The sequence below is a fragment of the Aquarana catesbeiana genome, linkage group LG02 (genome assembly GCF_042186555.1).
Source record: "Aquarana catesbeiana isolate 2022-GZ linkage group LG02, ASM4218655v1, whole genome shotgun sequence".
NCBI classification, from domain to species: Eukaryota; Metazoa; Chordata; class Amphibia; order Anura; family Ranidae; genus Aquarana; species Aquarana catesbeiana.
Window position 1 is genome coordinate 522660635 of NC_133325.1, and position 17983 is coordinate 522678617.

The following is a 17983-nucleotide window of genomic DNA, read 5'->3' on the forward strand; positions in this document are numbered from 1 at the left end:
TAATGCCAGTGATCTGCGATTTTTTTTTGTGGGACTGCGATATTGCGGCGGACAAATCTGACCCCAAATGACACTTTTTGAGGACCAGTGACATTATTACATTGATCAGTGCTATAAAAATGCACTGATCAATGTAAAAATGAAACTGGCAGAAAGGGGTTAACACTAGGGGGCGATTAAGGGGTTAACTGTGTTCCCTAGGTGTGTTCTAACTGTAGGGGGGATGGGCTGGCAGGGACATGACAGAGATCACTGTTCCTGATCACTGGGAACAGTAGATCTCTGTCATGTCTCCTGTCAGAATGGGGATCCAGCTTGTTTACAAGGGCAGATCCCCATTCTGCCTCTGTACTAGGCGATTGCAGGTCGCTGACGGACATCGAGTCTGCCCGACCCGTGAGCATGCTCCCGCTGTAGCACCTGTGCGAGCAGCCATACAGCTATGGTGATTTGTGCAGGAGAGCTGACCTGCTGCCGTATAACGATGCGGCTGGTCGGCAAGTGGGTAAACAGCAGGCTCACTGCTAGTCTTTGGTCCCATGCAGGGGCTAGCCTCTTCCAAGTAGGGGTGCAAGGCAGGCCACACAGGGGGTTAGCAATCCGTGGCTCCATTTGGCTGAGAGCTCACACTTACTGCACAGCTTCTGAGTCTCTCTCTTTTACGCTCACTTCCTTGACACAGGTACTGATTTCCCTCTGCTGCCTTTCAAGCCTCCCTCACCTGGAACTTAATCCCTTCGGGACCAAAGTCCTGGTAATCAGGGTTTGAAGTCTCTTTGAACCTTCGAAATCCCAGGGTCCCTAATATAAATGTAGCAATCCAGAGAGTCCTGGAAGTCAGTCCTCTCCAGCCAAACTTAACCACAGATCCCTGCAACTGTCCCCCTTAAAGGGACCACAACTCAAATATTGGGGAATGTACCTGCCATCCAGGACACATTCCCAGTGTCCTGTACAAAATATATATATATACCGTGTAAATATATATATATATATATATATATATATATATATATATATATATATACATACACACACACACACGTCCTTAACTTCAAGTAGTTAAAACAAGCTCATGAACTTAAAAACAAGCATAACTTGGTATCAGTTTTTTCAGCCAGTGATCAGCTTTTCAGTAAAATTGATTCAAGCAGCCATATAGTCATCAGATCACTTTTATTGCACTGTAAAGGTCCACTCCTCCCTCCCCATCTGTGCTTGTATAACTGCAGAGGAGGGCAGAGATGACATTAGAGGTCTAGACCATCGATGGCTCTATCAAGAGAACCTGTCACCTGCCCATGCTATCACATATTGGGGCTTGTTATTCCCCCTGTGATAGTAAAAATGTTGAATAAAAAAGTAATAAAGAAAATTAAATTCTATGTAAAATAAATACAAAATTTAAAAAAAAGCATTAAAAGCAACCCCGTCGCCCCACGCACACATCTAACGCTAACTCTACTCTAACTCTAACTCTCAACTCGCTCTTCTGAGGCCTCAGACCAGCCGACAGTTTTGAAGCCATGTTGCGGGTACGTACTCATCGTAAAGTTCGTGCTGTGCAGGGGCTTGGTGTTGGGGTTCTTACTTTGACCCAAGCCCAGTCCATTAACAGGGCGGGGAGGAGTTCATGGACCAAGAACTGGTTGCTCCAGCGTTACCAATTCTCTCATATGCCTATGTTGCAGGAGATCCGTGAGAATAATCCTGATGATTTCAGGAATTATCTCTGGATGACGGACCCCGTTTTTCACCGTTTGTTGGCTTTGCTGTCCCCTTATATTACGAAGCAAGACACCTGAATGCGGCAAGCCATCACTCCTGAACAGCGGCTAGTTGCCACCTTGCGGTACTTTGCGACAGGGAGAAGTCTGCAGTACATCAAGTTCTCGACTGGCATCTCCCCCCAGGCTCTGGGGATCATTATTCCAGAGACCTGTTCTGCCATCATACAGGTCCTGCAGAAGGACTATATTAAGGTAAGTTTTCTCCTTTAACATCACATTCTATGTATTTAATGTTTGCTAATGTATTGTATTTTTTTCATCATTCCCTAATTACCATGATTGTAATATGCTGTTAATATCCTCTTTATCCTCATGCATGCTGGAAGTTTTGAAAGTTCCTTTTTTGTCCTTCATACATATTTGCCTTCACTAACCTCCCCAGCTGACTATCCTGGGCCCATACACACCTAGCCTAGTCACTTTACAATGTATTTTGTCAGCTCCATAGTGCTTTACCCTAAACACCCCCTAAAATGTTAAATGTGTCCTTAAATTCAGGCACAGAGCCAGAGGCTTTTTTTTGAGGTCCCAAAATCATTTGGAACCCTCCCTCCCCCCCAACCACTAAGTCAAACGATACCAATCCTCTGTCTGCTGACTTTGCCAAACCCATACACACTATACCTACCTCTTTTGTGTTCATATTGATAGATGAATTCACCAAAGCATGTAGTGAAAGGGCCTTCCTGAATACTTTCAAATGGTACTGTTTAAAGTTTTGTTCTCCTATTATCTTGATAGGTAATTGCAGAATATATTGGACAGTGTGTATTCATATTTTTGGGTTTATGACACTTCTTACCTGTCCAGTTGGCTGCCAATAGTGTAAGTAAGGAGGGGCTGGCCAAAGTAACACACAATATTTATGCATTCAGCTCTCAATGAAGTGGAGAGGGTTACTTGTCCAAAACATCCCCCCCCCCCCTAAAATTTGTACAATGGGCCATCAGAGGGGGGGAGGAATCTGATCAGTGGACCTTAGCTTTTTTTCTTTAAATACTCCTTAAAATCAATGTTATAGTGATGTTGGCCAAGAATGTTTGTGTCTAATCTGCTTGCAATGTTATGTGCAAAAGTACTTATTTTTATTTTTCTTGTTTCCTTCAACGCCACAGGAATGGCAGACCGTGCCTTCCCAATTTGCCCAGCGGTGGGACGTTCCCAAATGCGGAGGGATAATAGATGGGAAACACGTCCACATAGTCCCACCCCCCAACTCGGGGTCATACTATTACAACTATAAGGGGTTTATTAATATAGTGATGTTGGCGGTGGTGTCAGCGACATATGAGTTTCTCTATGTGGACGTGGGGAAGAATGGCCAGATGTTGGATGGTGGAGCCATCGCCCAGACCGAGTTTTATGGACGGCTCCAGAGTGATGGCTTGGGATTGCCACCTCCAGAAGACAACGTGGCTGGTCTGCCGTTCGTCTTTGTCGCTGATGAAGCATTTGGGCTAGGTGATCCCCTGATGCGGCCGTTCCCCATGAGGACCCTCACCCCGGACCAGAGGGTTTTTAACTACCGGCTAGCCAGAGCCAGAAGAGTGGTGGAGAATGCTCTTGGGATAATGTCCAGCCGGTTCAGCTTATTCCTTACGCCAATCAACATGGCAGAATATAAACTTAACCATATAATCCTTGCATGCTGCATTCTCCACAACTTTTTAAGGAGAAGTTCTATGAACTGTGGCCTCAGTTGGGCCACATAGACCAAACCCTGATGGCGCTTGAAGCTGGCCGTCCTGGCTTGCCCCCCCAAAGCGCCCGCGAGGTCCATCTAAAGTATATGGAGTACTTTGCATGTAGGGGGGCCATCGATATGCCAAGAAATGTATTAGAAACATTTTTTAAATAATTGTGTATTTTAAACAGTAAAATATTTCCTTTGATTTACTACTTGTGTTTCTTTTAGCTGTCTCCTAGGTTATCCAATGGGCTTTTCTTTTTGGCCATTTTGTTCAATAGTGCAAACTTAATTTATTTGATACATAATCTCTTCTTCAGCTTACTATTATGTTGTGGGTCTGCTACACACACACCTTGTTTTTTTTTGTTAATGTATGTAATGCATTAAGGATCATCATTTTCAGCACCATGAATTAATTTTTTGGAGTGACGAAAATAGCCTGATTGTTGCAAATTATAAAGCACAGTGGGTGTTATTTACTACATGAAAATCCACTTTGCAATACAAGTGCACTGCAAAAGTGCACTTGAAAGTGCACTGAAACTGCACTGAACGTGCACTTGTAGAGCAAAGTGGATTTACCTTTAGTAAATAACCCCCATTGTTACTGTAAACACCAACTTAAGGAAAAACCTGCTATTGAGCATTGAAAGAAGAAGCCACACATTGTTGATTAGAAAACATTTTACTCTGTGCACATTTACATGTGCATTTAGAAAATGGTTTTTGAACAAGCCAACATATTTTTGGATTTTTTTTTTTTTTGGTCAGTAGAAATATCCTTTTTTGTGGTAAACAGGCATGTTTTTAAAAACATAAAACAATACACAACTCAGGAACTTACAAAGTTCAACTTTGATAAATTGAAGGCGATATCAAACATTAGTATGTCCAAACTGTGTTGATCTTGCCTTCATCAGATGGAGTGATGTCACCCCTGTGAAAGCCAAATTTTGAAGATGCACACAAATTGAGAGTCAAAATGGGGATTTCCCTCCTGATCCCATGCCTAATGTCAACAGCGCAGCTTTTCTGTTCCATATTTGTTTTGTGTATATCCCACAATAAGCTGCTGCTTATTAGATTTTTCCAAGCGCATTTTTTTCTCCTTTCTATGTCAACATGTGCTAGCTTCCATCATGGGGGATCAATGGACGTGTTTTGGGGGTGCAACCCCTTCCTCTCATCTACTTTAGTTGCAAGGAAGGGGTTGCACCCACAAAACACGTACATTGATATTCCGTGATGGCAGATATATAACATTTTGACACACTGAGTGCATCTTCAAAATATGGCTTTCAAATTTTTAAAGAAAATTGTAAAAATACAAACAATTTGCTAAATTTTGACGTGTTTTATATTCTGCCTAAAACATCAATGATGTTTTTGAGTCTTTTTTCCACATCATTGATGTCTTCTTTGATCTGTAAATCACGATTGCACACCATGATCTCCCCGATGAGGACGTGTGCACTTCTTCTTCCACAACATCCACATCACCTAAAATTAAAAAACACACCATGTATTATAAATATGCAGGCATACATCTATTACCTGAAGCTGTGGTCTCCGACACACTGTGGTCTCAGACACACCACCTGTTGTGGTCACTATTTCGCCCACTTCATAAACCTCTCCTTACTCCACATCCTCTGGTTGTGGTGTGGGAATTTCCCCTTCTTTAGGAGGTTGGGGTCCCTGGTGTCCTCTGATGTCCCAAATCTTTTCTCCCCTATGTGAATAAAAAAAGGTATACTTAGCACACAGATATTTGAGGGCAGAAATAGTAATATGAAATATTGCTTGGAAGTGTCGTACAATTGTCTGTTTTGGCAGAGTTCCAAGCTGAAGACATGATTTTTTCCCTTTCTTCAAGCTGGAATACTTACCTTTTTTGGTCAAGTTTCACACATGGAGACACCCCTAGTATCCACTGGAGCACCTGTGTGGGACACCCTAAAAGGTTTGTTACGGTGTCCCACACTAGTGCTCCTGCGTCCAGATGTGTAAACGGCTGCTGAGTGTCCTCTCCTTACACTGATTCAAGTTTGCATTTCATTCTAGTTACAAACCCATCTAGACAACAATGTACTAAACTTCTTTTAAGACAAATATGCCTGAACAAATGTAGTTAACCTGCATCTGCCAAAAACATCATATTAGTGGGCGAACTAACGATGTTTACTATGAACGATTACTGTGCCCATAAACCTGAAAGTTGCCATTTTAAACAGTACAACAGTAAAGTAAAGCACATGGAGCAGCATGCAAGTAATAAGAATAATAGGAACACACGACAAATACTTACTTTTTTGAAGAACTCTCTTGATCCTTCTGTACTGATCCCACTCCCTCAATTTCAGGTCTGACCAGTGTTTCCTCAATTGATCCTTGGATCGTCGTTCACCAAAATTCCTGTGCAGATACACGACACAACTTTAGTCATGATCTTGGCCTTTTTCACATTTGGGTTTGGGTAAGGTCCATGCTTCCCATCAGAGTCGGCCCCCTTCAAGATGTCCACCATCTTCACCATCTCTACAAAGGACATATTTGAGGCCTTAAATCTCCGCCGGGATCAGGACGTTCGTGGATCCAGGCTTTCCTCGTTGCTGATGTTTTCATGCACTTGTTCTTTCTCCGCCATGTGCTCTCCCACTGCACCGAAAAAGAGAAGGGGCGGGGAATAGACTAGGAAGAAGGTCAGGGGCGGGCGGTGTTTAACGCATGCGCAGTGTATATAAAGCGGAACACGCATGCGTTGTACGTACAATCTGTGAGCGGCGGAAGGAGTAACGGAAGCGCCGATCATTCTAATGAAGGTACAATTTTAACTTGGGGCATCAGTGTGCTTATAGATTGAGGCCTATATTGGGACAAGACTAGGAGAGTTTAGCCTGACATTAGGGTTTGTCTTGTATTGTGTCTTGCAGATAAAATGGATTGATTCAACGATCATGATTTCCTCCCCCAATTAATTGATTTGTACAGAGAGCTGCCCTGTTTGTGGCAGACAAAACACCCCTTTTATACAAATCGACTAAAGAGGAAGGCAGCGCTGGATACATTTCTGTAATTTGTGAAGCCGCAGATCCCCATGGCAGACATCAACTATTTGAAGTGCAAAATTGGTGGCCCGAGGAGCACTTATAATAGGGAAAGCAAGAAGGTCCAGGACTCCCAGAGATCAGGAGCTGCAGCAGATGACATTTATGTACCCAGGCTGTGGTACTACGACAGACTGCGATTTCTGTCAGACCAGGCTGAAATCAGGCCATCACTCTCAACCCTTCCTTCCACCCCAGCTGAAGCTTCTGACGTCCAACCTGAGCCTTCCACCCAGGAAGATGATGTGGAGGAGCCCAGCTTGAGTCAGGTATAGCATTGTTAAACAGATTTCTCAAAATTGTGTGTGATTGATGAACAATAAACTAAAACTATGTCCCTTTTTCATACACAGGAAAGCCTCATCCAGGAGGAGGCTGTGGAATGTGGCAGCCAGGAGGTGGCAGGGTAAAGTGGCAGCTAGGATGTGGCAGGGGAAAGTGGCAGCCAGGAGGTGGCAGGGGGAAGAGGCAGCCAGGAGGTGGTGGGGGTAAGTGGCAGCCAGGAGGTGGCTGAGCCCAGTAACCTGACCGAATCCCAGGTCCCTCCCTTCCCCTTCAACAAAAAAGGCCCAGGAAGGGGAGGAGTGTGGAGGAGTCAGCACTTGGGTTAATTTGGCAGGCTTCTGCGGCCCTCAGAACACCCCCCAGTCTTCTTGAGGCCTATGCCTGCATGGCTGCCAACAAATGCAGGAAATGGAGGTGGGCCAACACCTCTTTTGTGAGGAAGTGATATATATGGCCCTAAATAAGGGGTTGAGGGGTGAACTCACAAGCAAAACCCACCTGTGTGAGTTGGACCATCCTCCTCCTCCTCCACCTCCTGCCACAACTCCAACACCAGAGTCACAGCCTGGAAGCAAGCGTGGAAGGAAGCGTGTAAGAAAGACAAGAGAGTGATGGCCTGGGTTCAGTCTGGTCTGGCAAAAAACGCAGGCTGTGGTATGACCACAGCCTGGGGGCATATATGTCACCTGCTGCTGTTTCTGATCTCTCGGAGTCCTGGACTGGATTGTGCTCCCTATTAAATGGACTCCTCCTAACAATTTTGCATGTCAAATAGTTGATGTGTGGCCTGGGGTACAAAGGCTTCACTAATTTCCCAAGTTTATCAGGCATTGCCTTCCGCTTTATTTTGTTAGGACCCCTTAATAAATGTCTATTATTTTACAAAAATCATTGGCTATGTGTTTTAATTAAAAAATGCAGTTTGTTTGTGAGTAGGCAGCTACATTTCAAAAATACAATGTCAAATTAACAAGGGACACCAACCAATCTCCTTGAGGTTAAAAAATACAAGATAATAATGGTGTTGTGGTAACTTGACACACAAAATGACAAAAAATATTATGGAGATCACTAGAAAAAAAAATAGATCTTGATAAAAAAATAATTAAAAAAAGAACACTATAAAAATAAAATAGAAACATTATTATGAAGATCTGATGAAAAAAATAAAAAAAATTATTCAGGCGATCACGAGAAATAATAAAGAAACCAGTTTGTGAGAACTCTGTGTGAATATGAGCAGCAAAACAACTTCATTATTCTAGCATTATAAAGAAGAAGAGAATGTGCTGCATTAAAAGATTATTAAATTTGCAGCGTGACGAATGTGCTCCATTAATCTCCATTAAGAACGCTAGTTTTACCAGAGCGAGCGCTTCCGTCTCATACTTGATTCAGAGCATGCCGAGGCCTCAGGTCACGTGTTTCTACACGTGACCTGAGGAAGAGGTTAATCCCCGAAAAGTAGTCTCTGCACTGTTCAAGATCTCGGCAACTTCTCCTGGATAATCTCTCCCCTTTGGTTTTTGACCATGGGACATTTTTGGAGCCCGTTGGAGCCCGCTGGAGCCTGTTATTGCATGGAGGATTGAAGCGGCCAGTCTGGTGACCACAGCCTCCGAAACCCGGAAGTCAAGGTTTTCACCACTCTTCCTGGTTCACTCTAGAGATGCCCATGCTGTGGCTCTCCTCTCCCGGATACCTGCGTTACTCAGCCGACCCTCCTCATTCCTTCTCCTGTGCTGTGAGGCTTGGGGCTGGTGGACAGTGCCTCCCCTCTGGAACTCTTGTCCATTGTTATTTCCCTGAGCATCCTACAGGCTCCGCTCCACCACTGGCGGTTTTTCCATCCTTGGAGGTGGGACACTCTCCTTTCCACCTCTCCTGGCTCTTGAATTTTCCTGCAGTCCTTGTGATGTTACATGTTGCTCCTCTTTTTCTTTAAAAAAGCAATATATTCTTGTTTTAAGAACCCTTGGGGTGGGTGGCCCTTCGGCAGCTCGCTTCGCTGTGGATCTGAATCCCTGAAGTAACCTGTGGACCAGGACGCCGGCTAGGCGTATAGGGAGACACAAGGCTCCATTATATCCAGACTGCTGAGATCGCATGTGGCTCTACTGGATTCCCCTGCACCTAGGAACAGTTTCCTGTATGTGAGTGTTTTAATGCAATTTGTCATTAAATCTATACGTTCTTACTAAGAGGTGCCTGTTGTTTTGTTTTTCTGTCTTCTATATCTGGAGTGGCTTCAACTCCCCACACAAGGCTGCCCTACCAAAAAGACTGTAAAACTTCACAAAGAGCAGAATTTGCTCAAAGGACTTTTTTATGAACTTGTACTTGCTTATTACTTTACTCTGACCTGCACCGCTATCCACTGTTGTTTTTCTCCTGTATAACATGTTGCAGGCGGATGCGCAGCATTTTAAAGGCTCCAATGATGGTACCCAGGTTGAGGAAGGCAGAAACGTGAGCCCAGAGAGAGGGGGTGCCCAAGAAGGACAAGAAACTGGCAGTCATGTTCCTCCGGCTGCAGTATACTGCCAGGTTTGCTCCAGTGACGAGGAGAGAGGGGATGATGAGGTCACTGACTCTACGTGGGTGCCTGATAGAAGAGAGGAGGAGGCGGAACATCTCCAATGAGGCAGGATGCCCTCCAAGGGCCAGCTTAAGGGCAGCCACCCAACTGCATCACACCGCAGAGCTCCGCATGTGCAGGGCGCTGCTGACTCCCAGTGTATTTTGAAAAGTCCTTTGGTGTGGGCCTTCTTTGATACATGTGTAGCAGATCGCACCATCAGCTGGAATCTCCAACCCCACTATACCTTCAGTCCTCTCAGAAACCTGCACTGAGAGGAATGAAGGTGTAGAATTAGGTGTGTCAAGTACTTGCGGGCAATCTGCTATCGCTACACCAATATCCGATTGTAGCAGGCAAATTTCCCTACCCCAGTTGCTAAACCATCAAAAGAAATTCGGTTCCAGCCATCTACATGCTCAGCGGCTGAATGCTAGCTTGGCTAAATTGCTAGCACTCCAACTGCTGCCTTTTCAGCTGGTAGACTCTGCCCCCTTTCATGAATTTGTGGAATGTGTGGTGCCTCAGTGGCAGGTTTACAAACGCGATTTCTTTTCACGGAAGGCCATTCCGGGTCTCTACCGGCATGTGGAAGGCAATGTCTTGGCCTCGTTGGACAGGGCGATCAGCTTTAAGGTGCATATTACCGCTGACTCATGGTCCAGCAGGCATTTACAGGGACGTTACCTTTCTTTCACAGCACACTGGGTAACTCTGCTGGCAGCTGGGAAGGATGCAGGACAGGGTGCGATATTGTTGGAGCTTTTTCCGCCACCACGCCTCCAAATTGCTAGTAGTGGTGATTCTGTCACACTTCTCTCCTCCACCCCTCCTCTTCTTCTTCCTCTATGGCCTCTTCCTCTGCAGATTTGTCCTCCGTAGGCATTCAAGGGGCTACGCAAGTACTCAGGCAAAAAGATGCCATGCGGTGCTTGAGTTGGTCTGCTTAGGGGACAGGAGCCACACTGGGGCAGAGATTCTGTCAGCTCTGCAGGGGCAGACTCAGAGGTGGTTGACACCACGCCAACTTCAGCCAGGAATGGTGGTTTGCGACAATGGCACCAACCCCCTCTCCGCCCTCCAACAGGGACACTTGACCCATGTTCCCTGTTTGGCTCATGTCCTTAATTTGGTGGTGCAGCAGTTCTTGTGCAGGTACCTGGGCTTACAGGATCTACTGAGGCAGGCCAGGAAAGTCTGTGGGCATTTCCGCCGGTCATATAATGCCAGTGCTCGGCTGGCTGACCTTCAAAAGAAATGCAACCTGCCCAAGAACCGCCTCATTTCTGACATGCCCACACGCAGCAGAGGGCCATCAATAAGTACCTGTGTGAGTATGGCACCAGGACAGGGTCAGGGGAGCTTGGCTTTTTTTCGCCACGCCAGTGGCTACTGATCAAGGATGCAGGCACTGTCCTGTCACCATCTGAGGAGGCCACGAGGCTGGTAAGCAGTGACAGTGCATGCTTCAGTGATACTGTCCCTCTTGTCTTCCTGTTGGAGCACACGCTTCGTGGAATAATGGACAGGGCACTTGAGGCAGAACAGAGGGAGGAAGAGGAGGACTTCCTTACCTATCAAGGCCCCCTTTATCCAGACAGTATTCCTGCGGGCCCGCCGATCACACAGGAAGAGGCGGAGGAGGAGGATTGTGTCAGCATGGAGGTGGAGCCTAGCACTCAGCATCAGCAGCAGTCTTCAAGGGATTGTTTTCAGTCCCCAGAAACCCATGGACTTGTACGTGGCTGGGAGGAGGTGGCTGTGGATCATGTGATCCTTAGTGACCCAGAGGACACCCGAAATGAATGCCTCAGCAAATCTTCACTGCATGGCCTCCCTGGTCCTGCAAAGCCTGCGAAAGGACCCTCGGATTTGTGTTATCAAGGAGAGGGATAATTACTGGCTGGCAACCCTTCTTGAGCCACGTTACAAGGGTAAGGTTGCGGAATTTATCCAGCCTTTGTAGAGGGAGCAGAGGATGAAACATCCTCAGGAAGCCTTGCAGAAAGGTTTGTGCAATGCGTTTCCAGAGCCTGGGAGGTTACAATTTCCTGGTCCTCCTGGACAACGTGTTGCTGAAGCTTCGGTCAGTCACAGAAGGAGCAGTGGAGAAGGTGGCCGTCTGACTGATGCGTTCAGACGATTCTGTAGTCAGCAGCCCCAAGGTCTGATCGGTTCCAGCAACCATCGCCAGCCTCTGATTTACATGGTGCAGGAATACCTAGGGGCAAGATCAGACTTGGAGACCTTTCCAACCGAAAATCCACTGGGTTACTGGGTCTTGAGGATGGATCACTGGCCAGAGCTTGCACAATATGCAACTGAGCTACTGGCCTGTCCTGCATTCAGCATTCTTTCTGAATGCACATTCAGTGCTGCTGGAGGTTTTGTAACCAATCACAGAGTGCGCTTGTCCACAGACTCAGTTAATTGGCTCACCTTCATAAAAATGAATCAGTCTTGGATCACCAGCTACCAAGCACCTGATGCTGATGTAACCGATTAATTTTTCTATGCATGTGAGATCCCTTGAAGACTGCCTATGCTGAGTGACTATCCTGTTATGCTGAGTGACTATCCTATTCCTCCTCAATGTGCATGTTGATAGCTTCTAAGAACATTTTTGTTTTAGGGCACCACCACCAGTGCCTAAGGCCCAATTTTTCTGCCCCTGTTTAAGAGGGGCGTATAATTACAATTTTTGCTGTAATATTTTGCAGCAAGGCTCATTCTTGCACTCAACTAGAGTATCTGTGAGGGGTTGCAATGTTGTGGCACCACCACCAGTGCCTAAGGCCCAATTTTTCTGCCCCTGTTTAACAGGGGCGTGTAATTACAATATTTGCTCTAATATTTCACAGCAGGGCCCGTTCCTGCACCCACCAAGAGTAACTGTGAGGGCTTACAGTGTTGTGGCACCACCACCACCAAAGGCCCAATTTTTTCTGCCCCTGTTGAACAGTGGCATGTAATTACAATTCCTGATATAATATTTCACAGCAGGGCCCTTTCCTGCGCCCACCAAGAGTAACTGTGAGGGCTTACAGTGTTGTGGCACCACCACCACCACCAAAGGCCCATTTTTTCTGCCCCTAACAGTGGCATGTAATTACAATTCTTGATATAATATTTCACAGCAGGGCCCGTTCCAGCGCCCACCAAGAGTAACTGTGAGGGCTTACAGTGTTCTGGCACCACCAACATCTAAGGCCCAATTATCTGCAGAGCATATAGGGCAGGCCGTATAGTATATACAGGCGGTCCCCTACTTTCAAACATCCGACTTACAAACGACTCCTACTTACAAATGGAGGAAGACAACAGGAAGTGAGAGGAAATCTACCCATAGGAAGGAAAATTCTCTCCTGTAAGAGTTAATATGGGAAAAAGGTGTCTGCACTGATGCTTTATCACCAATCCTTGTTTCCCTAGTAACCCCAAATTTTCACAATCCAACTGTCATTGGGACAGAAAGTGAGGTGAAATCTTCTGAACAGGGGCACAGAAAGCAAAACAAATGTTACAGGGGTGATAACCCTTCCCTATGTTATCCAAAAAACTGAAAAATAGATTTTTTGGCTGGAGCTACACTTACAAAATGTACCTGTTCCAAATTACAAACAGATTATACTTAAGAACAAACCTACAGTCCCTGTCTTGTTTGGACCGCCTGTATACTGCAGTTCAGAGTATATAGGGCCTGGGGGCCCCACGCCTTTTCTTTTTTTAATTTGTGTGCGGGGTTCCTCTTAATATCCATACAAGACCCAAAGGGCTGGTAATGGGCTGGGGCGGTACCCTTGCCGTTTTTTTCAATAATTTTCATCCATATTGCCGGGACCGGACATTACATTACAGCCGCAAGCAGTTTTAAATGACTTTTAATCCTTTAGAAATGTTATTTTGTGCAGGCACTGTTCTAAACATGGGAAACATGCACCACTTTACAGGCATACTATAGTCACCCTCCAGGTAAGATATTTAAAGGAATATTTCACTTTTATTTTTTCACCGTTCACCGGCCGTTTTTAAAACTTTTTTTGCATTGATACATGTCCCCTGGGGCAGGACCCGGGTCCCCAAACACTTTTTAGGACAATAACTTACATATTAGCCTTTAAAATTCGCACTTTTGATTTTTCACGTTCGGGTCCCATAGACTTTAACGGTGTTCGAATGTTAGCGCAAACTTTCGGTCCATTCGCATGTTCTGCCGCAAACCGAACCGGGGGGTGTTCAGCTCACCCTTAGTGCTATGTTAAGCATTAAAGCTTAACTATCTATCACACTCTCCAGGTCCACTGAGAGTGGTGAACTACTCATCTGGTAGCATGCTGATAAAACAAAGCGACACCCACACTAGGCATTTCATCACCAAATCAATTCCAAATATGTAGCATGGCAGACATCTGCCATAGCTATTACATATACTATGCTGATTTACTGTTCTTCTCCCCTATGCACTTCCCTTAATTATTGTAGAGGATGTTATTGAACACGAATGCTCACAATTTTAACTGCCACCACATCCCATATAGTAGAAATAGTAGATAAAGAGATTGTGGTATTTTTAAGGCGCAGAAAAAGGAGATTGTCAATTGTGTAAAAAATACATTTATTTGAAAAATAGAAATTCATCCAATAAAAACACAAAATAGGAAATAATTATGGCAAGTACAATTCAGTATATTAACAGTGATACAGCAATACAGGATGGACTTCCCTACATGTTTCGCCCCTATATCGGGCTTCTTCAGGGGATTCTGGTCACATGCACAGTACAGTGCCTTCTGACAGGAAATAGACAATTAAATAGATTAGAATAATTCAAAGGTCTATACATGTGATTCACATTTTACAAATCTTACAAAAGTATCTATGCATGTGTGTCTCCCAAGAATATGGCACTGCTGCTTACCCCTATCTCCTATAGGTAGGGGATTTGTTGCTACTGCCAGGATGACTAGTGGTTTCTGCTATGTCAAAATGCCCATGTGCTACAGGCGACCATAGACGGTAAAAAAGACCAACAAAAAACAAAAAATGATACAATACTAACCCCTACTGACTGAAGGAAAGATGGAATATCCTCTCAGACATAGGAGCAAACAGCGTAAAAAATCAAAAGAAACTTACAAGGGCAGATGTAGCAGCTAGCTTGATGCTAGGGGCCAACACACCATCAGATAATAAATCACTAGGCGAGCATATCTGGTGAAAAGAGAATGGGGCAATAGTAAATAATAACCCGCTGTGTAACACCAGCGGGACAGAGACATAGTCTTCAACACAAAAAAGGGGGAAAGAGGATGTTGCAGATAGCTTCTATAGTAGCATAAAAAAGTCTGGATAAAATAGCTTAGGATAGTTACCTGAATAAAACATAATGGTGTGCATGGGTCCCACGAGTCCTGCAGCGTCTCCATGCTGCTAATGGTGGCTATTTATACCGTCCATCTGGTCCGTAGGACCGGATGCAGACGTAACGGCTGCACTGCGCATGCGCGCGCATCACCATGACAATGGACGCCTTCACCTCCACCGAGTACTAAGACTCATTCAGGAAGGTGGAGGAAAGAGTCCCTCTGGTGGTAGGAGGAGAAAAACCAGCTTGTCAAAAGACAAACAGAGATTTCTAAAGCACCTCTGTGTTTTGAATAGACTGCCAATACACCAAACTCTCCCATCTGTGTATTGTGGTGCTCTGAAATGCATGTGTCCTGGCGTACAATTTAAAATGAATAGCATTGCACTGCCAATTGTTCATTACCAAGTGCTGCAGTAATGTATGAAAAAAGTGTATATTTTGCAGTTACTGAAAAGCAAAAATGTAAAGCCAGCCTGGGGGCAGAGTGGTAAAAACATGCAGTTGAGCTGCATTTTCACGGCCTCCCTCAAACTACCCCCTTAAGCTGCAAAGGCTAAAGGTGGACCATTCAAGTGAATGGGGTTGCGCCTCAATCGCCCCAGTGCAGTGGTGCGGCATTTCTCATTAGTAATAAGTTGTAAATATGATCTCTTTATTGAATAGGGTAGGTAGTAGCGAGTGTACTGTACATTACCAGACTTGCATCTAATCATGTTAAAGTTTGTCTCTTAAGTCTGTTAAGATTTCAGTCTGAGTTTTGGTACAATTTTGGCATAAGGAATACCTGGATAATGCTGTGGAGGGTTACATGCCAACATAATTCCTTGTCCTTCTGTTGTCTTTACTTGATTTCTCGCTTCTGGTGAAAACTCATGTAAATCTGTGGAAAACAAATAATGTAGTTAAAAAAAGTGTAGCATGCTAACTGAGTTTTAAAGCTGAACTGTAAGCCTTTAATAAATATTGTATAAGGACACTATCATGGAATTTGCATGTTCTCCTTGCATTGTTTTGGGTTTTCTCTGGGTACACTGGTTTCCTCCCACACTCCAAAAACATGTTGGCAGGTTGATTGAATCCTGTCTAACTGACCCTTGTGTGGGTGTGTGTGTGTATGTACAGTATGTGTGATAGTGGCCTTAGATTGTAAGCTCATTGAGGGCAGGGACTGATAGGAAAGTACAATATATAAAGTGTTGTGCTGCTGTACATGTGCGGGGGGCCTGGGGGTGTTAGACAACACTTATTTTTAAACACTAACTGAATTTTATTTCAGCAAGTCCAAAAAAATTCTCATGCCTTTTTATTTATTAGCCCAGTACCCCCTAATTTTGATTTGCAACTGAATTTTGTTTCCTGCCCTCTTACTCAAGTGTTATATGCTAGCAGAATTGCATTATAGCCACACCACTCAGAAAAGGTGTCATCACCAAGACTTGAAATGCAGAGCAAAAGCAGAGCTGTCAGTTTAGTTGTATTTCTGAGTGCCGATTGTTGAGAGCAGGAGGTCTAAGTTTCCTATTGGACTACATAGTCATACGAAGACTTCCTGCAGAACTGCTGTAACAGGAAGGTGGAGTTAAAATTATGAAAACAGTAGTTGCCAGTATAATGTTTGTGTAACTGCATATCATTTCTGTGACTTCAAATTGTCTTTAATGCTTTGTTCTTGGTATTCTGCTTACATCCAAATCGTAGTGAGGCTTCATTGCTGAGCACAGTACCCAAAGTGTTAGAGGCAACACACTGATAGGTCCCCGCATGTTTAGACTGAGTAGGGTTAGAGATGGCCAGGTTCCCTCCTAATAAGCGGTAACTAGAGTTTTCAGCAAGGTTCAGGTCGGTGCCATTCAGCTTCCATCTGCAAGCAGAACCAATAAAAGGTCATGTCAATGACAGAGCATTTCCATTTTCTTAAATACATTGTGGTTCTCCATATTGTTTTTCTCCTTTCAAGTTGGATATAACTAGTTTCTTACTAAAAGTGTTTTTTTTATTTTGTTTTTTTTTTCAGGTAATACATTTTAAACTGCTGGAGTTGTATTTTATGTATAATGTTATATAATTAATACAATGAGCACTCATGACACCGCTGTCACAGAGCTCTATGACTTCTCTGAAGAGACAGCTTAGCAGCAGCTGTTTACTTTCAAACTGCCTCTTTCTAATTGAAAGTTTGTACAGAGCAGAGAGAGAGAAGGTTAGGAAGGGGGCATGGGTCACTTCTCTGAAAATTTAGCTGTATTTCAATTTAGAGCTTAGAACTGTGCCAAATATTTAAAGCGGTATTAAAGTAGTACTATAGGCAAAACGTTTTTTTCCATTTTGGACAGAGTAAGGGAGGGTTAGAAACCATGTAAGGTTTATTTTTGCCATCTGTGTTCCATTGGAGAGATTTCCCTTCACTTCCTGTCCCATAGCCAAAAATAGGAAGTGAGAGGAAATTCCTGCAAATTATAATGGATGTAAACCCGATTCATGAACTTTGAGCTGGGCACATGCAGTCTCTTACAAAAGTGAGTACACCCCTCACATTTTTGTATATATTTTATTATATCTTTTCATGTGACAACACTGAAGAAATAACACTTTGCTACAATGTAAAATAGTGAGTGTACAGCTTGTATAACACTGTAAATTTGCTGTCCCCTCAAAATAACTCAACATGCAGCCATTAATGTCTAAACCGCTAGCAACAAAAGTGAGTACACCCCTAAGTGAAAATGTCCAAATTGGACCAAATTAGCCATTTTTCCTCCCCAGTGTCAAGTGACTCGTTAGTGTTACAAGGTCTCAGGTGTGAATGGGGAGAAGGTGTATTAAATTTGGTGTTATCGCTCTCACTCTCTCATACTGCTCACTGGAAGTTCAACATTGTGCTTCATGGCAAAGAACTCTCTGAGGATCTGAAAAAAAGAATTGTTGCTCTACATAAAGATGGCCTAGGCTATAAGAAGATTGCCAAGACCCTGAAACTGAGCTGCAGCACGGTGGCCAAGACCATACAGTGGTTTAACAGGACAGGTTCCACTCAGAACAGGCCTTGCCTTGGTCGACCAAAGAAATTGAGTGCACATGCTCAGCGTCATATCCAGAAGTTGTCTTTGGGAAATAGACATATGAGTGCTGCCAACATTGATACAGAGGTTGAAGGGGTAGGGGGTC

The 17983-nt window shown here is 44.3% G+C and overlaps 1 protein-coding gene across 2 annotated transcripts in view; it reads right to left on the reverse strand.

Annotated features, from left to right (window-relative positions):
• The window catches only part of CNTN2 (contactin 2), a 430563-nt gene that overhangs the window by 267704 nt on the left and 144876 nt on the right, over positions 1–17983 (reverse strand). Inside the window, exons 4-5 of one of the 2 annotated variants that reach the window (XM_073615820.1) lie at positions 16504–16679; positions 15603–15698 (exon numbers count right to left, since the gene is read on the reverse strand). In XM_073615820.1, coding sequence (XP_073471921.1) covers positions 15603–15698; positions 16504–16679 — 272 coding nt within the window. The remainder of the gene's footprint in view (positions 1–15602; positions 15699–16503; positions 16680–17983) is intronic. The other variant, XM_073615821.1, reaches the window with a different exon arrangement.